General features: G+C 51.2%; 1 protein-coding gene across 2 annotated transcripts in view; it reads right to left on the bottom strand.

Moving 5' to 3' along the window:
* LOC142254791 (DNA topoisomerase 1-like) overlaps positions 1 to 23872 on the bottom strand; it is a 291550-nt gene that overhangs the window by 93703 nt on the left and 173975 nt on the right. The window contains exon 7 of one of the 2 annotated variants that reach the window (XM_075326090.1): positions 4243 to 4358. In XM_075326090.1, coding sequence (XP_075182205.1) covers positions 4243 to 4358 — 116 coding nt within the window. Of the gene's footprint in view, positions 1 to 4179; positions 4359 to 23872 lie in introns of both variants that reach the window. The other variant, XM_075326089.1, reaches the window with a different exon arrangement.

Raw genomic sequence — 23872 nt, 5'->3', positions numbered from 1 at the left:
CTCTTTTTTGCCGGGCACCAAGAATGTTAAGGCCGATGCCCTTTCCAGGAGTTTCTGCGCGGACTCTTTGGAGGTTGTCGAACCGTCTACTATCCTGAATGATGGTGTAGTTTTCTCGGCTATTTCGCCTGATCTGCGGTTGGCACTGTCGGAATTTCAGGGGAATAAAACTGAAAGATGTCCTACAGATAAACTGTTTGTCCCAGACCAATGGAGAGACCGAGTTGTCTCTGAGGTTCATTGCTCTGTTTTGGCGGGTCATCCTGGCATTTTTGGTACTCGGGATCTTGTGAGACGCTCTTTTTGGTGGCCTTCCCTGTCCCGAGATGTCCGTCGTTTTGTGCAGTCGTGTGGAGTTTGTTCTAGGTCCAAGCCCTGTTGTTCACGTTCTAGTGGGTTATTATTGCCTTTGCCGGTACCTAAGAAACCTTGGACGCCCATCTCTATGGATTTTATTTCAGAACTTCCCGTCTCTCAAAACATGACTGTGATTTGGGTGATCTGTGACAGTCTCCAAAATGGTCCACTTGGTTCCCCTGTCTAAGTTGCCGTCTTCATCAGAGTTGGTGCCTTTGTTTTTCCAACATGTTGTTCGTTTGCATGGTATTCCCAAAAACATTGTTTCTGACAGAGGGGTGCAGTTTGTATCCAGGTTTTGGAGGATTTTTTGCTCCAAATTGGGTGTTCAGCTGTCTTTCTCCTCGGCGTTTCATCCTCAGACCAACGGTCAGACTGAAAGGGCTAACCAGACCCTGGAGACCTATTTACGGTGTTTTGTTTCTGCGGATCAGGATGACTGGGTTTCGTTTTTGCCTTTGGCTGAATTTGCCCTTAACAATAGAGCTAGCTCTACCACATTGGTGTCTCCCTTTTTCTGCAATTTGGGGTATCACCCTAGGTTCCTCTGAGGGCAGCTTGAGACGTCTAACTGTCCGGGGGTGGATTCGGTGGTCAGCAGAATGCAGCAGATTTGGGGGCAGGTAGTGGATAAATTGTTTCAGTCGCAAGAAACTGCCCAAAAGTTTGCCAACCGGCGTCGGACTGTTGGTCCCCGGTTTAAAGTGGGGGACATGGTGTGGTTGTCCTCTAAAAATATTCCTATGAGAGTTCCATCTCCTAAATTTAAGCCCAGATTTATTGGACCTTATAAGATTTCAGAGATTATCAACCCTGTATCTTTCCGTTTGACTCTGCCTGCGTCATTTAAGATTCACAATGTCTTCCATAAGTCCTTGTTGAAGAAACATGTGGAGCCAGCAGTTCCTGCAGCAGCGCCTCCTGACCCTGTTTTGGTACAAGGGGATCTGGAGTATGAGGTTGAAAAAATTCTGGATTCCCGTCGCAGTAGACGTCAGATTCAGTACCTTGTGAAATGGAAGGGTTATGGGCAGGAGGATAACTCTTGGGTTGTGGCTTCTGACATTCATGCGGACAGGTTGGTTCGCGCTTTCCATCATGCTCATCCCGAGCGACTCGGTGGCGTTGGTGAGGGTTCGGAGACCCCTCCTCAAGGGGGGGTACTGTTGTGAATGTTAGTTATGTTTTGGCTGCTGGGAGGCTCCCTCTGGTGGCCAGGAATGGTTTGGACTTGGACCAGGTGTGTTGTGCAATGGGCGTTTCCTTTGCCAACTCTCTGCTTATTTAAATCCTGGTCTGATAGCAGGCATTGTCGGATGTTAGTAGTTCTTTGTATCACCAGCCTGCTTCATTCTGCTCCACACCACATCTACCCCAGATAAGTGCTTGCTCTTTATTTATTGTTTGGTTCTTTTGCTCTTATCTGGGTTTGTCATTTGCTGTGGTTGTTTTCAGTCTTTTTGCATGCAGGGATTTCCCCCCTCCGTTGCTTGGCTGTGGAACTCCCTGTAGTTCTGTTTGGAGTATAGCTCCTTTGGGTCCATGTGTTTGTGGCTTGTTGAATTTGTTATGATTCTTGTTTTCTGTTCATTGGTATGACAAGGGCACCTGGTATAGAACGGAGTTCAGATCGTGCGATCTGAGGGCTTTTTTGTACTATCAGGAATTTGGAATTTTGCAGGGTTTTTTCTCTGGCCACCATCAGTCCCTTTCCTGTCCTTTGCTATTTTAGTCAGTGGGGGCCTCACGTTTTGCTAATCCTGTCATCTATCTGTGTATTGTGTTTTTCCTATATCACCGCAGTCTTTGAATGTGGGGGGCTTGCTATTCTTGTCTATTTTCTGAGGCAGAGAGTTATTCATCTTTCCTTCCTTTAGGATAGCTAGTTCTCAGGCTGGGTTCGCGGTGCACAGGATGTTAGTTCACCCCTCGGCTACTTCTTGTGTTGATGGTTAGTAAGGGGATGGCGGCCAGATTAGTTGCCAATGCTCTTGTCACCTTTTACCAATGATTTGTGGTGGTCTTCCATGGTTACGGATCATAACAGGTCCCGTCCTAGCTTATAGCCAAAAGTCCCTGTGGGTGGGACGATGGGATATTCAGAGGACTATTTGAGTCTGCCTAACAGACTGAAGCTGAGAGAGAGGATATGAGAGGCTCGGAGATTAGAGTACCAGGGGAGTGACTGGCCAGCAAATTGAGAGTGACTCCGGTTCCTAATGGCGACCACAGTGGAAAACCGGAGTGGATGCCCAAAGGACTGTGTAAAGTGATGCTCATACCCCTTGAGATGGAAAGGAGTTGTACCCGCCACTGGCAAGATTAAGACTGTTTGAAACTGTACCAAGTAAAGTGAAGTTCGTGGTTAAGAAGAATTATCCCCTTCTGTGGTGTCTGGGGGTACCGGGACCTGCTGCAGATGGCAGCTGGGAGGAGGTCCTGAAGAACGAACTAGCCCTGGCCTCCAGTGTGAAAGTGCACCACAAGTCCCAGCAAACCTTCCCCTGCACTAGAGAGGCGATTGCAGTGCAGAGAACTGACACAGGGCTGCGCTGCAGTCGGACAGCGGTACCTGCTGCGACCACCACCGCCCATCTAACATATACAGACCAATGTGTCACCACCTGTGTAGTCTGATCCTGCAGTCACATGTTATAGGGGTGTTGCGATCCCACCACCCTGATAAAATGGCTACAAGGAGTAATGTGGCCCCTTCCCTATACCTATTCGGTGCCGACAGTTGCACCACACTGACATAAGGATGTGCCATCAATCTTGAGATCCTTGATCACTCCTATAAATAAATACTGTATAGTAGTGCCCGCCCAACACTAGTTACGAGTACCGAGCACCCGAGCATGGTAGTGCCCGCTATCACTAGTTACGAGTACCGAGCACCCGAGCATGGTAGTGCCCGCTCATCACTAGTTACGAGTACAGAGCACCTGAGCATGGTAGTGCCCGCTATCACTAGTTACGAGTACTGAGCACCCGAGCATGGTAGTGCCCGCTCATCACTATTTACGAGTACGGAGCACCCGAGCATGGTAGTGTCCGCTCATCACTAGTTAGGAGCACCCGAGCATGGCAGTGAATATAAAGTGGTGGTGGCGCATGCGCAGTGAAGCACTATAGTGCTCAGCGATCTCTGTCTCTCCCATACACTTATGCATAAGGTATTGGTATACGCAACAGATGAGGACTTTTGTATGTGTGAGGGAGGACTTTATGCTCATCTAACAGTAGATGGCAATGATGGGTAAAGTTTCCTTACTCACTCTACTGTAAAAAAGTCTTTTGTTTTTCTTCCTGGTTTCGCTTTCACTTCCTGATGCAATGCTGTATGACTGTGCATATCATTACCTCATGTTCTCTAAAGCGTAAAGGGCTTGTTATCCCATGCAATCTGTTCTGTGAACTTTGTTCTGCAACTGGGAAGCTAGAAGCTGTGCAACATGTAGCACCACGGCTCTTATAGTGGTCGTTCGGGATCAAACCCATAAAGATTTTCTGATGCTGGATAATTTCTTTGCACAATGAAATGCTCATTCTTTTCCTATAAAAGACATGCAGTGCAAAAATCATCCAAGGGCGAGCAGACGTCTTACAAACCCTAAGTGCCAGCGATACCTGCCCACGTCTAAACCTCCAGAGACGGAATGAAAACTAAAATCAATGCGCACTATTATCTGCCAACATTGACCGATCCTAGAAGAACCGGTGAAAATTTACAATAGAGAGTTTCGTAACATAAATTGCTCTGACTTGTTACTTGAGCCCGGACCAAGAAATCTATATCTGCAGACGAAGAATCCGTGAAACCTTTTTTACTTCGAGCATGAAATCCCCCGATGAATGCGGAGAGGCAGGAATCTGAGCTTGTACCGTCATAGTAAAACTTCACGTCTTTTGGCAGCGGATCATACGGTGGAGCGAACACGGGGCCCTTGTGTTCCAGAAATTTCCATTTGATACCGTCTTCGTACTTCTCTTCCTCCCACCTGCAATGAATAATATGGGGGAAAGCATTATTGCTTTTCTCCAGACACCTGCTGGGACACATCTAGAAGACAAACAGCCTCTCGCAAGGAGACCGGATAGATTTGCACGGCGCTAAAGCCTTCATTCTGCAGACACATCCGCGGGATATTTTTGCAGATCGTTGGCCGCTTCGGTAGTGGCCGGTGGCAGCTTTTTTTCCCCGCCATATACATATTTTTATTTACAGTGCCTTGCGAAAGTATTCAACCCCTTTGAATTTTTCAACCTTTTCCCACATTTGAGGCTTCAAACATAAAAGATAAAAATGTAATGTTATGGTGAAGAAACAACAACAAGTGGACACAATTGTGAAGTTGAATGATATTTATTGCTTAATTTAAAATTTTTGTAAAAAAATAAATAACTGAAAATTGGGGTGTGCAATATTATTCATCCCCTTTACTGTCAGTGCAGGAAACTCCCTCCAGAAGGTGATTGAGGATCTCTGAATGATCCAATGTTGTCCTAAATGACTGATGATAAATATAATCCCGTGTGTGTAATCAAGTCTCCGTATAAATGCCCCTGCTCTGTGATAGTCTCAGTGATCTGTATAGCATCATGAAGGCCAAGGAACACAACGGGCAGGTCCGTGATACTGTTGTGGAGAAGTTTAAAGCTGGATTTGGTTACGAAATGATTTCCGCAACTTTAAACATCCCAAGAAGCACTGTGCAAGCGATCATATTGAAATGGAAGGAGGATCATACCACTGCAAATCTACCAAGACCCGGCCGTCTATCCAAACTTTCATCTCACACAAGGAGAAGACTGATCAGAGATGCAGCCAAGAGGCCCATGATCCCTCTGGATGATCTGCAGAGATCTACAGCGGAGGTGGGAGAGTCTGTCCATAGGACAAAAAAAATCAGTCGTACACGGCACAAATCTGGCCTTTATGGAAGAGTGGCAAGAAGAAAGCCATTTCTAAAAAATATCCAGAAAAAGTGTTGTTTAAAGTTTGCCACAAGCCCCCTGGGAGACACCAAACATGTGGAAGAAGGTGCTCTGCTCAGATGAAACCAAAAACGAACTTTTTGGGCACAATGCCAAACGATATATTTGGCATAAAAGCAACACAGCTCATCACCCTGAAAACACCATCCCCACTGTCAAACATGGTGGTGGCAGCATCATGGTTTGAGCCCGATTTTCTACAGCAGGGACAGGGAAGATGGTTACAATTGATGGGAAGATGGATGGAGCCAAATACAGGACCATTCTTGAAGAAAACCTGTTGGAGTCTGCAAAAGACCTGAGACTGGGACGGAGATTTGTCTTCCAACAAGACAATGATCCCAAACATGAAGCAAAATCTACAATGGAATGGTTCACAAATAAACGCATCCAGGTGTTAGAATGACCAAGTCACAGTCCAGACCTGAACCCAGTCGAGAATCTGTGGAAAGAGCTGAAAACTGCTGTTCACAAACGCCTCCATCCAACCTCACTCAGCTCCGGCTGTTTACAAAGAATGGGCGAGAATTTCAGTCTCTCCATATGCAAAACTGATAGACACATACCCCAAGAGACTGCAGCTGTAATCACAGCAAAAGGGGGCGCTACAAAGTATTCACTTACAGGGGATGAATAATATTGCACGCCACAATTTTCAGTTATTTTTTATAAAAGTTTAAAATAAGCAATAAATTTCGTTCAACTTCACAATCGTGTCCACTTGTTGTTGATTCTTCACCAGAACATTAACATTTTTATCTTTATATTTGAAGCCTGAAATGTGGGAAAAGATTGAAAAATTCAAGGGGCTGAATACTTTTGCAAGGCACTGTATTTCGCAAAAATTCCCTAAAAGGCGAATTCGCCCAGGACCCAGCCCATGAACCATGGAGTCGCCCAGGGGTTCCATTGCAGGAATTCACTGACATTGCATTTTTAATTTATCGGATACAATACAGAATCATCATCCCGGTCTTGACAGGCATTTATCTTTATCCACAAAATGTAAAAAGCATCTCTATAAAAATAGCGGCCTCCGCTCCCTGTCAACCGCGACGGCTCCCCGATGACACCATATTATTTAAAGAGAGGATCTGTCAGCGCTCCTGACATGTCTGGTTTAGTAACTTGTAAACTAGAAATGCTGAAACATCTTTTTTTTAACTTTGCATTGTGCAGTTCCTCTATTATTCCTCCTGGAAATCGGGGAATAGAATTGCAATACCCCTACCCTTGAGCTGTAGCTTTCCCATCCCTCCATTGAATGTCTTTTTGCAACCAGACTATTGTCGCGGGCGGAGGGGTTGGGAACGCCACTCGCCAGGGGAATCGCTGGTGCTCAGGTCCGGTGCTTCTGCTCCTCGGTGGCTCGAGCACGGGGCCGGACCCGGGGGCTCGAGCAGCGCCTCCTTGCCCACGAGTGAAAAGGGGAGGTTTGTGGTGGGATGTTGGTCGTGACGCCACCCACGGGTTGTGGTGATGGTGGGAACCACCGCTGCTGGTGACGGGGGTTCCCGGGAGCAATGGCGGAGAGCAGCTGAGGTGTTGGCCCCTCCGTGGGTAGGGGCTGTTGGTCCCAGGGCCCCGGTTGAGGAGTGGAGGTATAGGTGCAGGTGCAGGGGCCGGATGCAGGGAGGCAGCGTGGGCGCGGGTGCAATGTTGCGATGCAGTGCGGTGCCGGATGGCACTGTTGTACTCACTCAGACATAGAAGGACAGAGTCTCTGGTAAACCAAACAGCTGGATGTACGGGGCCTGCAGTCGGCTACGGTGTTCTCACTCTCACCGGACGGGTTGATGGTGGCTGTCGTTTCCTGCACCTATGTATATGTGGTTTGACTCCTATAGCTTCCCACGGGTAGTCCGCTCCCCGGCGTGTACGTGTCGGGAGAGCCCGGTTGCCCGCAGGCGCTGGCCCTTGGATCTCTGGCCCTTGGTGGTGGCTCTTATCCGGACGGGTTGGGCTGTTGCCTTCTGATGGGACTTGGTTGGGAATGAACCCCTGAGGTCCAGACCGCAATCAGAGAATTTGACCTTTTCGGCGGCTCCTAGCCTAGTCGGGGTCTGAGTACCCTGCTTGGTGCTTGGCTTCAATCTGCTCCCCGGTTTGGTACCGGCGGGCCACCGCCCGACCCCGGTCATACGGTTCCGCTGACCTCCACCAATTCCTGCAGACGGCCACCACCGTGCTGATTGTGCCTGGGCTCCAACCCAGACACCAACAGTTTTTACTCCTCACACTTCCACTCTCTACTAACTGCACTCAACTCTTTTCCCGCCTCCAGGCCTGTGAACTCCTCGGTGGGTGGGGTCAACCGCCTGGCTCCGCCCCACCTGGTGTGGACATAAAGCCTGGAGGGTGGCAACAAGGATTTTGTTTGACTGGTGTACCTGACCGGGGGAGGGGGGGGGGTGTGTGTGGTGCTATTCTGTGACCCCTGGGGGTCCAGGGCGTCACACTATGACTGACGCGATTTGATTACCCAGTTGGTGAAATTTATTTATACATTTCCAGGAGACTTAATGAAGTATTCTGATTTATAGAAATCTTCTGAGACACCCTACTTTTGACAGGACAAGGACTTATGTTCCCAAAGACGACTGCCAGGAGGAGCTGAATGGAGCAACTTGTTGGGCATGCACCGTACTGCACCGGTAAAGCTCTATGGCACTCACAAAAATAGCCAAGACACGTGCCATCTCCTGTGCCATTAGAGCTGAAATGGAAAAGCAAACATCTGCACCATTAAAGGGAACCCGTCACCAGATTTGGTGACTATAAGCTGCGGCCACCAGCAGTGAGCCCTTATATACAGCATTCCAGCATACTGTATATAAGAGCCCAGGCCGCGCTGTATAATGTAAAAAACACTTTTATAAAACTCACCATGGGGGGTGGTCCGGTCCGATGGGCGGCCACTGCTCTGCCGGACCCAATGGGCGGCCTCTGCTCTGCCGGACCCAATGGGCGGCCTCTGCTCTGCCGGACCCAATGGGCGGCCTCTGCTCTGCCGGACCCAATGGGCGGCCTCTGCTCTGCCGGACCCAATGGGCGGCCTCTGCTCTGCCGGACCCAATGGGCGGCCTCTGCTCTGCCGGACCCAATGGGCGGCCTCTGCTCTGCCGGACCCAATGGGCGGCCTCTGCTCTGCCGGACCCAATGGGCGGCCTCTGCTCTGCCGGACCCAATGGGCGGCCTCTGCTCTGCCGGACCCAATGGGCGGCCTCTGCTCTGCCGGACCCAATGGGCGGCCTCTGCTCTGCCGGACCCAATGGGCGGCCTCTGCTCTGCCGGACCCAATGGGCGGCCTCTGCTCTGCCGGACCCAATGGGCGGCCTCTGCTCTGCCGGACCCAATGGGCGGCCTCTGCTCTGCCGGACCCAATGGGCGGCCTCTGCTCTGCCGGACCCAATGGGCGGCCTCTGCTCTGCCGGACCCAATGGGCGGCCTCTGCTCTGCCGGACCCAATGGGCGGCCTCTGCTCTGCCGGACCCAATGGGCGGCCTCTGCTCTGCCGGACCCAATGGGCGGCCTCTGCTCTGCCGGACCCAATGGGCGGCCTCTGCTCTGCCGGACCCAATGGGCGGCCTCTGCTCTCCGCTGTGATCTCCATCCTCCTTCTGTCCCACCCAATGTGGATAACACGAACTACGTCATCCACTCTGGCTGGCATTGCGATCCTGAACAGACAATTTGATCTGCCTTGCTGAGGGCAGATCAGAGTATTGTAATGCGCATGCGCGGGTGGTCTTTAACCTTTCTTCACACATGCACGTTTAAGTCCTTTGATCTGCTCTGAACAGGGCAGACTACAGTGCACCTGCGCAGGACCGCAATGTTGGCCGGTGTGGATGATGTAGATCACGTTATCCATACTAAGTGGGGAGGAGGACTGAGATTGCAGGAGAGAGGAGGCGCCGGACCGGAGAGCAGCGACACCCATTGGACCGGACAGCCCTCTAGGTGAGGATTATAAAAGTATTTTTTACACTATAAAGAACAGCCTGGGCTCTTATATACAATATTCTGGAATACTGTATATAAGAGCCCACTGGTGGTGGCCGCAGCTTATAGTCGCCAAATCTGGTGACAGGTTCACTTTAAAACTCTCCTGATCCATAATACCACAAAGTAGGCGGCAAAATGCAGACCGATTACATTCAACTTGCATTGGAGTCTATGGCACATAAGTTGCGACCAATGAGAAGAAATTCAATCAGATTTGGAAACACTTGGGACCACATGGCGGAGACAGATGTAGAACAATATAGGGGCCCTTTGCAGCCCAAAAGCTCAACAAAATGCACAATTCCACCTGCTTTGGAGGTAGAAATGGACCCCAGCCTCTTGGGCCCCAAGCTGCACCAATGATATGTTCGCCCCTGCTTGTGGCCCTCGAGGTCTGTTGCAATGGGACACCATGGGAAATAACAAGCTTAGATTTTAATGTCTTAGCCCTATCCTTAGTCTGGGGGTTAATGGAGAACTTGCCTATGACAAGTCATGGAGCCAAAGGGGTACGATGTTGTAACGATCTTTGGCCCAAGTGACCTGCGTAATGGCCAAAGTCGCCGGGTAGCCCCAAACCTTTTCCTAGGGGAAGGGGGGTGTCCAGAACCACCTCCCCCCCCCACAGTTGGACACTGGCAGAGGACAGCACCTACTCTTAGTGCGACCATGCATTATCAGTCCACGCTCCGATCGATGAGCACCATGAAAAAGCAACCTTCTCCTGGAAATTACACCCGGCTGCAAATTATTTTCTACAAATACCAAACGTGTTTGTGCTTCTCTCCGGCCTCATTACATGTACAGTCCTACTTATAAAAAAAAATGTTATAATCAACTCATCAGTATAATTGGATTTTGTAAACAAATGCAATCAAGCCGCAAGTACAAATGTTCCTCTCGTCCCTTTTTTTTTATGCATTAGATTTTCCAGCCTCGGTCTCCTGAGTATTCGGTTCCGGATGAAGAGTTTTTGTTTCTGCCCGTTCCTCAGTCCTTATTAGAGGATAGAAACATGAACCGTCCCTCTAGAAAAGATGGTGACCGTGATGGGGTATGCGACAGAGCAGTAAGGGACGCCAGGCCAAGGAACAATCCAAAGGGCTTTATTGGAACCACAAAGATAAAGCACCAAACACGAATATAAATCCTTAAAGTCTGCAAGTAGTCCACAACAAAACAAAAGATCCGGGGGCACCGCCTGGTATTCCGATGCCAGGGAAAATAGGGCAATGGTCCTTATACGAGTTCCTTGAGTCCAACAGGGGGAACAATAAAACACAATCCCAAGTGGCCACTGATCTCCAGTCTGTAACAGTCCATACACAGGCTCTAGGAACCAGCCTCAGCTATAGATCCTAATGCTTCTCCAGCCGAGATCCAACTAACCTAACATGTGTCTCATTGTTCTCTCTTGGGATCATCCCCTTAGGTGGGCACTACTCCCCCTAGACATTTGATACACAAATGGACTTTAGACTCCTGGCTCTGTTCTGTTTACCAAGTTGTGGTTGGAGAAGTCCCATGCTGAGAAGAACAAACAATCTCCCAGCAGAAGCAGTACAAAGGAGGGACAGACTATTACACCATGAGCACAGGCGGGGGAGGGACACGCTGTTACAGTGACCCCCGACCGAACCCTACTGCTGGTCCCTGGGGTCGTTCATTACCCTAGATAGGTTCCACACCTATGCGCCGAGCAGGATACCTGACCGTAGGTATCCCTAGTGCTGCACCCTAAATAGGGAATGGGTGGGATGAGCTCAGCAGCGTAAGGGAAGGAAACCCAGTCTTTAGGGAAGGGGAAGATGGTGACCCCTGACCGAACCCCGATCCTAGTTTGCTGCTGATGCCCCCGGATTATTTGGTTCGGTGAAGTCCGTGAAAGTTTCCACACCGTGCAGGTATTTATCAAACCGTTTAAAACTTGACATTTGACCTAGGGCCCTGTGCCCAGTTCGTGCTCCGGTACCCGTCCTGGCGACCTCTCTCCCATGCCCCAGGGTCACCGTTACACAGACACAGTGTAGGCACGTCCGCACACTTCAACATGCGCCGTCAGACTCTCTCTGACTACAGACTCAGACTCTCTAACTTCTCCCACCAAGCCGGCTAAGCCCTTCTGTTAACCCTTTATGCCCGGTATGGAGAGTTAACTAGGATTTGCTTTGTGTTTTGGTGGTCAACGGCACTGTTACTCTAGGTCCCAGAGGATAGGTCCTGCATCCCCAAGAGGATGCAGTTCCTTGTAGTGCCCTGATGTTTTCAGGGGCGCTACACTTGCATCCATAGCTTGTAAAGGAACTGAATAATATCCCCAGCACAAGTCCAGGGAAGATGGGAGTAATTTAACCCAAGGGGAAATACAGATAAGCAACTGAAGGGAAGAGGACCTCAGCAGGGTTCTAAAGGAAAAAGGATGAAAACCCAGCAGGAAAGCTACCTAGTACACTGAATACTGACAGCAGGAACAATAGAAGGTCAGGGAGCCTTTTGCTCAACAGTTCAGCAAAGGTTTTAAGCAACACCACGACAGAGGTGTACAAGCCACCTGCTTGCAACCAAGTCTTTAAGGAACGGAAAAATATTACCAGAACCAGTTTCATAAAGAAAGGGGTGTTTAAATACTAAGAGAATACTGAGCTGGGTAGAAGGCGAGCTCCTGCTGGGTCCAAAAGGGAGAGAGATGGATTCAGCAGGAAAGCTACCTATACCAAGGAGTACTGAAAGAAGGAACAATGGGAGCATTCTGTACAGCAAAACGCGGTGACCTTCTATGGCCAGAAACCACACGACTGTCACACACCCGTGACAACTCCACTGTTTCTGCTATAACTTGTGAAAAGCTCTCGATCGGTGATCAAAGGGGTTGTACTGAGAAGACAACCCATATCCACATGTCCTAGGGAACTTCTAGGATGTCAGAGCTGCTCCCCATCCATGAACCTCAAGGTAGCGCTGCCCCATAAAACTAGTCTTTGTGATGGCCAAAAGTTCAGCTGCTCAATCGCTCCTGAAATTCGCAGTGTCATCTCCTAAAAGTTCTTGATCTGCCAATTTAAATCTTGATGGATCATTCAGAAGAATGGGGACAGTTGGCCGAGCCACCATGAGGCCCACAAATTCCCATTCCACCATTGTCCACCATACATGACAACTTTCACTAACCTTTCTAGTGGTTTGTTGAATATTTTACTAAACTTTATACCCCATAAAAGGGTCTTTTTTATAAGCCACACTTCCTCCCAGTCTTCCAGATCTCCATTTCACACCCAATAAATGAGCATTTGGACATTGTGGCTCTGACCGATGGTGGAGTATTTCGAAGGCACATGAGAAACCTTTCAGAAGGCATTGGTTTCCTTGAGGCTTTGGGGGTACCTTGAAAATGTGTCCCTTTCCCCACCAGGTGCTTCTTGGACTTGTAGGAAAAGTATGCAACCGATCCAGCTGAGGTCAATTACTTCTGGGATGGAAGGCGAAAAAGGCGAATTCAGCAAAGGTAATATTATGCGATGTTCGGATTTGCATACACCTGGTGGCACAGTGTCGTCAGACTCTGGCTGAACAATACAGAAGTCTCAGGTTGCTTGTCAGACTCTGTGGTGTGAACAGAGCCGGACATCGGCTGATTCAGGTTCACTGGTCTTCAGCTCTGCAGGAGTTAATTCCTGCAGACTGGTGAGCAGGACCTAAGTGCTCAGGACCACTAATTGTCTTGTGCAGCTGTCTCATCCCTATTTAAAGCACGGCTTCCTTCCTGTATGTGCCGATTATAGCTTCAGCATACGCTCCAGCCATACCAGTCTCGGTGATTTTCCTGTTGATGGTGATCCGTGTGGCGTTTCTTAGTGGCGTGAGCGCCCCCCTATTGTGCGTTACTTTCTCCCCTTTTTCGTTGCTTCCCAGTTCACATTGTCTGTCCTGTGTGTTTTGAGTGCAGTGTCTACGAGTCTCCGTTCTCCCTTGTCCATGCAATTTTGTGGGTAGGGGAGAGGGGAAGTAAAGGGTACTTTACACGCTGCGACATAGTTAGCGATCTCATTAGCGATGTGACACGCCAGATCGTAGATGCGATCTGCCGAGATCACACATAGGTCGTTTTTATAGCGCCGGTTACATGTGCGATCTCGGCAGATTGCATCTGCGATCTGGCGTGTCACATCGCTAACAAGATCGCTAGCGATGTCGCAGTGTGTAAAGCACCCTTAAGATCAGGGCTCGGACAGGAGTTAGGGTCATGCTGGGGGCTCGAACCTGGCTACCATCAAACCTACCTCTAAGATAAGGGACAGCGCAGGGTCTCGAGGCTGAGGGCCAGCCTAGGGGCCCCTCTTCTGTCATTATATACCCTGTGACAAGTTGGGGTTAAGTTTCCAAATGCCAACAGGTAGTCAAATTGCAAAGCTCGACCATAACACTTCCCAACTTATCAATAAAACATTTAATCAGGGAAATGAATCCCGTAAGAAGCCGCCATGGAGACATCCTTGTGCCACAGTCATTGCTTGGATGAGATTTACTCAGCTGCTGAGACAATAGCGGTCGGTGCCAGACAGGTTTCTGGATGTTCGCGCCATTCACATGCCAGGTAATGCCAGTTCAATTTTCAATGCTGGAAACCTGGCAGCTGCTTGTGCATCAGACGCTGCACTCGAGGGATCGGCTGATTAGAACGGTTAAAGGGGAAGCACCACGGGAGAAAACGGAACAATCGCTGTTATTTCTCAACTCGGTTTTACAAGGCCTATGAGCATAGAAGATTTTACTGTGCGCATAGACATCTGCCAACAGACGGAGAAACTAATATTTCCCCTTGCAAAAATAAAAAACGACTAGTTAGGTCCTCAAAACAATGTTTGGGATTTTCCTTAAAAATATCTCAGAAAGGGGGGCGCAACTGGAGCCCTGAAATTTGAGACCATTTTTGGCCCCATAGCGTCAAAAAATGATTTTTCCGTTGCACAGAGAAAAAACATTTAAAGGACTTGGTAGCAAGTTGCAGGAAATTTAGACATTTTTCCACGCCGCACATAATGGACCTTAATTTGAGAATATTTAATATATTATATATATATATATATATATATATATATATATATATATATATATATATATATATATATATATATATATATATATATATATATATATATATATATATATATATATATATATATATATATATATATATATATATATATATATATATATATATAATATATATATATATAATATATATATAATATATAATATATATAATATATAATATATATATTTGTTAAGGTTCTTCACCATTAGGCCACATTTAAAAACCAGAACTGTCAATTAAGGAAGAGAAAGGCGAAGAATGATAGAAATTAAGTAGGTGGGAAGGAGAACGGAATTCCTTGGCCACACCAAGGGTGCACTGAATGGCTGCGCTTGGTTTCAATAGTCATTTTGTGCCAAGACTTCCTTAAGGTTTGCAATTCGGCTAAGCACCAAGGACCCAAAGTGTCATTTATAATGTTGGGTCTTTCCAATTTTGACCTCACAGACACCAGAGCCTAGAAGTGTTGCTGTCCCCGACAGGAGGATGCTGTATGGTGAAGGAGGATAGAAAATAAGTAGGTGGGAAGGTGCACAAGTGGCGCCACTGAGATTCAGGCGCCACAGGGTATTACACTACTTTATAGGGGTAATATCTATCCCGGGTCAGGAGGGGGTTAACCTGCCGGTGCCTTCACAAAACAAACACCAACACACACAACAGTAAGGTGCTTACTCACAGGGGGTTGGACTAGGGCAGACAGGTTAGTCATCACGAAGCATGGGTGTGAGGCAAATCCCGGGATATGAAGATGAATTATGACTCCAGTCATAATCCCTCATCACTCCCTGGCAGTGCCCCCTCCCTTCTTGTTCTCAGTGTTCCACTTACACCTCCATGGCCATGTCCTGTGATATGGAGATGAGGTGGTGTGGGAACAATGGACACAGGATGACTCCCTGCCGTCACCCTGTAACAAGAGTTGTATCTCATTAGCAAGGCTATGGAAATAGCCAGACAGAACGACTCCAGTAAAAAATGGTTCATATCTCGCAAGCCATATTTCCGATAAATATGGCAACCATAAAAATGGTGTCTCCGCATGCGGACGATGCCGGCACACCCTTTTTATGGGAGCAGGACATTGGGAAATGCCCCAGGCGTGATATCAGCCAATGGGGAACTGGCAGACAGGTCATGAGTCCCCTCGTTCTGTAGCTAAATTCATAACTGTCACAATGAGAGCATTGGCGTCCGCCTACGACGCTCCCAGGCAAAGTTATGGCCCATATTCCATGTTGTGGATTGTCCATAACTCCAGCCAGGGGTGGAGCAGTGCTCCCTCTGAGGTCACTAAGGTAGGAGGGGACCTGGATTTGCCCAGGTTGATAACCCTACTTCGGCCATTTTCCAGTGTTCTTTCGCTGGGGGTCACGTGCAGGAAACATCTGTGGGAGTTCCTAGAAACCTGGTCTACAGCGCCCCCCTGTGGCCAGACGCACAAGGTAACTGATTGAATTGCATACCTGTTTGTAAAACATGCTTTATCTGTAACTGTACTCTGACATATGTATATTCTGTAGATTCCCTATTGTATATATTGTAGTTCTAGTGTGCTTTAGGCTGATTAAATTATATAATTAATCTTGGGCTGTTCTGTTATCTCGATCTTGAATCCCACGTCTGTGTGTTCGGCTAATAGTTACCGTGAAGCGGTTGGTGGCAGCGAGTTGTGCCAAGGATTATTGTGGGGAGGCCAGTGAGATTCGGGGAGATTTTATATATTCCGCCCGCGGAGGTCGGGGGAATATATACCCTACTCTCACCGGGGACCCTTCAATAATCGGCATAAGTAGTATAGCGGCCTCCTTGCTTATTGTCGGGCAATTCCATAATTGGCCTGACTATAAGAGGGGCGCTAGAGAGCGCGTCACGTGCTCTGTCTGTCGGTCGGGAGGTATAAAGGAGGGGTGACCCCCACTTGTTACCCCCCGATTGTGACGTACTGGTAGCCAGCGCGGGGGATTTCTGAGTGACCCCCCCGGTGGTTTGTGACATATTGGTGGCATAGCGGTGGGATCGAGATAATAGTGTGTGTGAGTGTGAGACCCATACTCCCAGACACTAAAGACTGCCTGCAGCAGCTGTGGCTGCTGGGGTCTTCAGACTAGCTCAACACTAGAGTGTCAGAGTGCAGATACTGTAAGGTGTGTGGAGGCATCAGGTGTCAGTTCTGTGTCAGTGACCAAAAGTCTGCAAGAATGGCTGATGGCACCAGGAGCAGAGCTAGGCAACTGGCCGATGCTAAAACAGGAGCCGAAGAGAGGGAGGACGGTGCTGTGGACAGTAATGAGGAGGTTGCCCACGAGTCCTCCAGGAGCTCGACGTCAGAAAACAGCTCTGCAGAGGACATTGCACAACCTGGCACTGCTGGACAAGATGAGGAGCAGCTCACCCAAGGGTCCTCAACGAGCCAGATGCCAGCCCTCCGCTCTGCAATGGACAGTGAAGCACCAGGCTCCGCAGCGGGCCGCAGATCACCACGTGCCATTCCACCGAGCCTGGGAGGCTCGGATAGCCTTCTTCAAATGGCTATGGCCCTTCTCCAGGCTGGAGACCAGAAGGGCTACAAGGAACTCCTGGCAGAGCGCAGGGCAGAGCGGCAGGCAGCGCGTGATGCTGAGGCTGCGGAGCGGCAAGCAGCGCGTGAAGAGCGCCAGGCAGAGCGTGAGGCTGCGGAGCGACAGGCAGACCGTGACTACCAGCTGCATCTAGCCAAGCTCCAGCCCTCATCAGCCACACGTGACCTTCAAGACACCAAACTTCCAAAGGTCCGTGTTGAGGACTTCCCAGTGCTGGAGAAGGATGGAGACTTGGACTCTTTCTTGACTGCTTTTGAACGGACTTGCTTGCAGCACCATCTGGACAAGGACCAGTGGGCCAAATACCTGACCCCCCGTTTAAGGGGTAAGGCCCTGGATATCCTTGGGGACTTGCCTGCTGAGGCAGATCAGGGCTACGACACCATCAAGCGGGCCCTGATCCAACAGTACAACCTCACTCCGGAGTCCTACCGCAAGAAGTTCCGGACCCTGCAGAAGGGACCAAAGGACTCCTGGGCTGACCACCGGCGGGCACTTGCCCGAGCTGCCGACCACTGGACCCAAGGCCTGCAGCTTTCCACCGGACCAGAGATCCTGGACTTGGTCATCACGGAGCAACTCTTGTGGAACTGCCCTGAGGATCTCCGCCAGTTCATCCGAGACCAGAAGCCAAAGGGGTCCACGGCTACAGCTGCCCTGGCCGATGACTACACCAACGATCGGGCTCCTGAAGCCAGGAGAGCAGCCACCAGCAGCACCTGGAGAGGGGGTAAGATGAACTCTGCGACTGCCCCACCTGCCCCTAGACTGCAGGGGGTGTCCCCCTCAACTCCCCTCTCCAGGCCCGTGGCAGAACCAAGACGGTGCCACCAGTGCAACCTACCTGGACACTTCAAGGCCATGTGCCCTCAGCGTCCCAAGGCCCCGGCTCCGTCCCCGTCCCAAGGGCCGCCCAAGGTGTATTGTGTGGGTGGGGGTGGTGGTAGGTCCCTGGACAGCTTCCAACCTGTCACCGTCGGCCGGTCTGTGACCATAGGACTGCGAGACAGCGCCTCGGAGGTGACTCTGGTGCGGCCTGAGATGGTGTCCCCCCAAGACTTGATCCCTGGAAAAACCCTCGCTGTCTCCGGGATTGGAGGCATTGACCCGGCGCTGCCTGTTGCTGACATTTATGTGGACTGGGGCGCAGGGCGAGGGGTGAGAGAGGTGGGGGTAACTGATCGGATCCCTGCAAACGTGCTACTTGGGACAGATTTGGGGCAGATAACCTCCCAGTTTGGGCCCCAACCAAGGGCTGAACCTTCAGCCAGTACTGACATGCCTCCGGACAATGTTAATGTGTTATCTATGAATGATGTAAGGGAGGAGGGAGTGAACTCTGATATTTCTGCTTGCATAGACACCATAGACACACACTCAGCTGCAGCTGTGACAGGGGAGGGGGTCAGAGAAAGGTGTGACAATGCCTCTACAAGTAACCAGCCTGTGAGCTGGGATCTGCTGCCCTCTGCAGGGATAAGCAGAAAGCAGGGTGCTGCAGGGGGAGGACCAGTGTGTGGGGTGGGGGCTACCACAGCAAATGTGGGGTCCCCAGAGATTTCACAGCGGGGTTCTGTTGCTGCAGGAGGGGAACAGGCAGGTGAGATTGGGGCCGGTCCAGGAGCGGAAGTGCTCCCAGGTAAGATCTCGGTGCATGGTTCCCCCACAACCGGGGTGACAGGAAGCCAGGTAGGTCTGCCTGAACCGGCGACTTGGTCAGGAACGGAGGAGGAGCAGGCACGACCCACGGTCGCAGCGGCTGTGGCCGCTGTCACCCGCAGTGGGAGTGCTGGAAGCCAAGGGGCCTCCCGGAGGTCCGATAGCTCTTCCCCTTCTGACCAAGTGGCAGCCGAGTCAGGTGGAGGCCAGGACACAGGTCCCGGGGTACTGACTGAAGATGTGACAGTCTCGTCGATTCTGGCCACATCTAGTCAGGGGTTTCAGGCAGCGTTAGAGGCTGACGACAGCCTGAAAGCTCTTAAGGAGCAGGCGGCACAGCCTCCCTCGGACTCGGACCCGGAGCGAGTGGTCTGGGACCAAGGACGGCTGTACCGGGCCACGGTCCAGCAGGGTTCACCGGAGGCGTGGCCCAGGGACCGACAGTTAGTGGTACCCTATCCGTTCCGGACGGAGTTGTTGCGGATCGCACATGAGATTCCGATGGCCGGACACCTAGGGATCGCTAAGACCAAGGCCAGGTTAAACCAGCATTTCTACTGGCCAAAAATGGGGGCCGATGTGGCTGCCTACTACCGTTCGTGTGAAACCTGTCAGAGAGTGGGGAAGGCGGGGCCACACCCCAAAGCCCCACTGGTATCTCTGCCAATCATCGATGAGCCTTTCAGGAGGGTGGCTGTGGATCTGGTCGGCCCGCTGGCCATCCCCAGCAGCTCCGGGAAACGCTTCATACTGACGGTAGTGGACTATGCCACCCGGTACCCAGAAGCAGTGGCCTTGTCGTCCATTCGGGCTGACAAGGTGGCCACCGCATTGCTGGAGATTTTCTCCCGAGTGGGTTTTCCCCAGGAAATGCTCACTGACCGGGGGACCCAATTCATGTCCCAGCTGATGGAGGCCCTCTGTAAGCAAGTCCAGGTGCGACATCTGGTGGCCAGCCCGTACCATCCACAGACTAATGGCCTGTGCGAGCGGTTCAATGGCACCTTAAAGCAGATGCTTAAGATGTTGGTCGACTCCCATGGGCGTGACTGGGAGCGGTATCTCCCACACCTGTTATTTGCTTACCGGGAGGTTCCACAGGCCTCAACAGGATTCTCACCGTTTGAGCTCCTGTACGGGCGACGTGTGCGGGGCCCCCTGGCTCTGGTGAAAGAGGCTTGGGAAGGGGATTTGGCCACCCCTGGAGTGTCGGTTATCGAGTATGTCATGCGCTTCCGGGACAAAATGCAGGCCTTGACGCAACTGGTACACGACAATATGGCTCAAGCCCAGGCCGATCAGAAGCGTTGGTACGACCAGAACGCTTGTGAGAGGACCTACCAAGTGGGTCAAAAGGTGTGGGTACTGGTCCCCGTACCACAGGACAAGCTTCAGGCAGCCTGGGAAGGCCCATACCTCGTGTACCAGCAGCTCAACCCTGTGACGTACCTGGTCACCCTGGACCCTGCCCGTGGAAGGCGGAAGCCCTTCCATGTGAACATGATGAAGGCACATCATGAGCGGGAGGCATGTGCGCTCCCCGTGTGCAACCTGCCCGAGGAGGGAGAAGCGGAAACCCTCTTGGATATGCTAGCCCAGGTTAGGGCAGGCAGATCCATTGAGGATGTGGAGGTTGGCCACCAGCTCTTGGAGGACCAACGGTCCCAGCTGTGGGCCACCCTACTCCCCTTCCGGGGGTTGTTTACCAACCAGCCCGGAAGGACTGACTTGGCTGTCCATCACGTGGACACTGGGGATCATCCCCCGATCCGGCGTTCAGCATATCGGGTCTCCCTGGAGGTGCAGCAACACATGCGCCAGGAGATTGACGAGATGCTGAAGCTGGGGGTGATCCAGGCATCCAACAGCGCTTGGGCCTCGCCTGTAGTCCTCGTCCCTAAGAAGGACCGAACCACTCGGTTCTGCGTGGACTACAGGGGGCTCAATGCTGTCACGGTCGCCGATGCGTACCCAATGCCACGCATCGATGACCTGCTCGATCAGTTGGCCGGGGCTCAGTACCTGACCATCATGGATCTGAGCCGGGGATATTGGCAGATCCCCCTGACTCGCAAGGCCAGGGAACGCTCTGCCTTTATTACCCCATTTGGACTATACGAGTCCACGGTGATGCCATTCGGGATGAGGAATGCCCCTGCCACTTTCCAGCGGATGGTCAACACCCTGCTCAAGGGACTTGAAGGGTACGCGGCCGCGTACCTGGATGACATTGCCGTCTTCAGTCCCACCTGGGAGGACCACCTAGAGCATCTAGCACAGGTGCTCAGGCGGATCCACCGGGCAGGTTTGACCATCAAGCCGGGAAAGTGTCAGCTGGCCATGAGCGAGGTCCAGTACCTCGGTCACCGGGTAGGTGGGAGAACACTGAAGCCCGAGCCTGAGAAAGTGGAAGCCATCGCATCCTGGCCCACCCCCAGGACCAAGAAGCAGGTGATGTCCTTCTTGGGGACCGCTGGGTACTATAGGAGGTTTGTTCCATGCTATAGTAGCCTGGCAAAGCCCTTGACGGACCTCACCAAGAAGAAGCTGCCCTCTGCAGTCGATTGGACAATGGACTGCGAGACAGCCTTCCGGGCCCTAAAGGACGCCCTGTCCAGCCCGCCCGTGCTACAGGCAGCCGACTTCACGCGGCCGTTTGTAGTACAGACCGACGCCAGTGACTTCGGCCTCGGTGCGGTGCTCAGCCAGGTGGACTCTGCGAGCCAAGAGCACCCAGTCTTGTACCTGAGCAGGAAGCTGTTACCAAGGGAAGTTGCCTATTCCACGATGGAGAAGGAGTGCCTGGCCATAGTGTGGGCCCTGCAGCGTCTGCAACCCTATCTATACGGGCGCCACTTCATCGTGGAGACGGACCACAATCCCCTCAGCTGGTTGCACACCGTCTCTGGGACGAATGGGCGATTGTTGCGATGGAGCCTTGCGCTCCAGCAATACAACTTCACCATTCGCCACAAAAGGGGCCGTGACCACGGTAACGCAGACGGGCTGTCCCGACAAGGAGAGGTCGCGGACGGGCGCACGGGGGAACACCGGAGTGTGCTGCCCCCTAGCGCCCTCAAAAGGGGGGAGGTGTGAGGCAAATCCCGGGATATGAAGATGAATTATGACTCCAGTCATAATCCCTCATCACTCCCTGGCAGTGCCCCCTCCCTTCTTGTTCTCAGTGTTCCACTTACACCTCCATGGCCATGTCCTGTGATATGGAGATGAGGTGGTGTGGGAACAATGGACACAGGATGACTCCCTGCCGTCACCCTGTAACAAGAGTTGTATCTCATTAGCAAGGCTATGGAAATAGCCAGACAGAACGACTCCAGTAAAAAATGGTTCATATCTCGCAAGCCATATTTCCGATAAATATGGCAACCATAAAAATGGTGTCTCCGCATGCGGACGATGCCGGCACACCCTTTTTATGGGAGCAGGACATTGGGAAATGCCCCAGGCGTGATATCAGCCAATGGGGAACTGGCAGACAGGTCATGAGTCCCCTCGTTCTGTAGCTAAATTCATAACTGTCACAATGAGAGCATTGGCGTCCGCCTACGACGCTCCCAGGCAAAGTTATGGCCCATATTCCATGTTGTGGATTGTCCATAACTCCAGCCAGGGGTGGAGCAGTGCTCCCTCTGAGGTCACTAAGGTAGGAGGGGACCTGGATTTGCCCAGGTTGATAACCCTACTTCGGCCATTTTCCAGTGTTCTTTCGCTGGGGGTCACGTGCAGGAAACATCTGTGGGAGTTCCTAGAAACCTGGTCTACAGCGCCCCCCTGTGGCCAGACGCACAAGGTAACTGATTGAATTGCATACCTGTTTGTAAAACATGCTTTATCTGTAACTGTACTCTGACATATGTATATTCTGTAGATTCCCTATTGTATATATTGTAGTTTCTAGTGTGCTTTAGGCTGATTAAATTATATAATTAATCTTGGGCTGTTCTGTTATCTCGATCTTGAATCCCACGTCTGTGTGTTCGGCTAATAGTTACCGTGAAGCGGTTGGTGGCAGCGAGTTGTGCCAAGGATTATTGTGGGGAGGCCAGTGAGATTCGGGGAGATTTTATATATTCCGCTCGCGGAGGTCGGGGGAATATATACCCTACTCTCACCGGGGACCCTTCAATAATCGGCATAAGTAGTATAGCGGCCTCCTTGCTTATTGTCGGGCAATTCCATAATTGGCCTGACTATAAGAGGGGCGCTAGAGAGCGCGTCACGTGCTCTGTCTGTCGGTCGGGAGGTATAAAGGAGGGGTGACCCCCACTTGTTACCCCCCGATTGTGACGTACTGGTAGCCAGCGCGGGGGATTTCTGAGTGACCCCCCCGGTGGTTTGTGACAATGGGACTTCCCCAATCACTAGGACAACCACTGGGGCCGGGCATCACATGGGGTAGAAGTAGGAGCAACCATCACACTTGAGAGAGAACCTTTCTGGGCACAGCTTGGGATAACATCTCGCACTGACAGCTGGAGTTCGTGTTTCTCTCTCTCTTCGTGGGCCCGTGGCTTGGAGCAGGAGGCTCCTGATAGCAACCGAGGGACACTTCACTAAAAAACTTTCACGGGCACCGGCGGTGACCACAGACTATGCCGGGATCGGCTGGAGCTCATCGTGGCAGAGACCATGGGGCAGTGTCTGAACTACTTGTGGAGTAAAAGACCTGGAACCGCAGCCCCTGACTCTGCCTCTCCTTTACAGGCGCTGTCACCCAGCGCTGCGGCGCCAACGGGGACTACCACCACCCCCTATTATCCTCCCGCTCCGCCTGTGGGGAGTGACACCATCCAGGCTGCACTTAACATCTGCCCCAGCAAGAAACCTTGCAGCGATGGCCCATCCCTGGCCGCATACCGCAGGTGGCGTCACGATCCTAATAGACTTTCCTAACCTCCGAATACTACCTCCATCCTCTCTGCCACCCTCCAATTCTACCTGTATGCCTTGGGTTACCGGAGTCGGGCCAGGCCACCCTGTGACAACGCAGAGGATCTGCACCCCCTGCCCGGCAACGAGTAGGTCAAAACACCTGCCCCGTGGGGTGCTACACATGGACTTGCTTGGCCACACCAAGGGTGCACTGAACAGATGTGCTTAGAGTCATTTTTGTGCCACGACTCCCTGAAAGTTTACAGCTTGACTAGGAAAAAAA

The sequence above is a fragment of the Anomaloglossus baeobatrachus genome, chromosome 10 (genome assembly GCF_048569485.1).
Source record: "Anomaloglossus baeobatrachus isolate aAnoBae1 chromosome 10, aAnoBae1.hap1, whole genome shotgun sequence".
NCBI classification, from domain to species: Eukaryota; Metazoa; Chordata; class Amphibia; order Anura; family Aromobatidae; genus Anomaloglossus; species Anomaloglossus baeobatrachus.
This window is presented reverse-complemented; position numbering and strand designations above follow the sequence as displayed.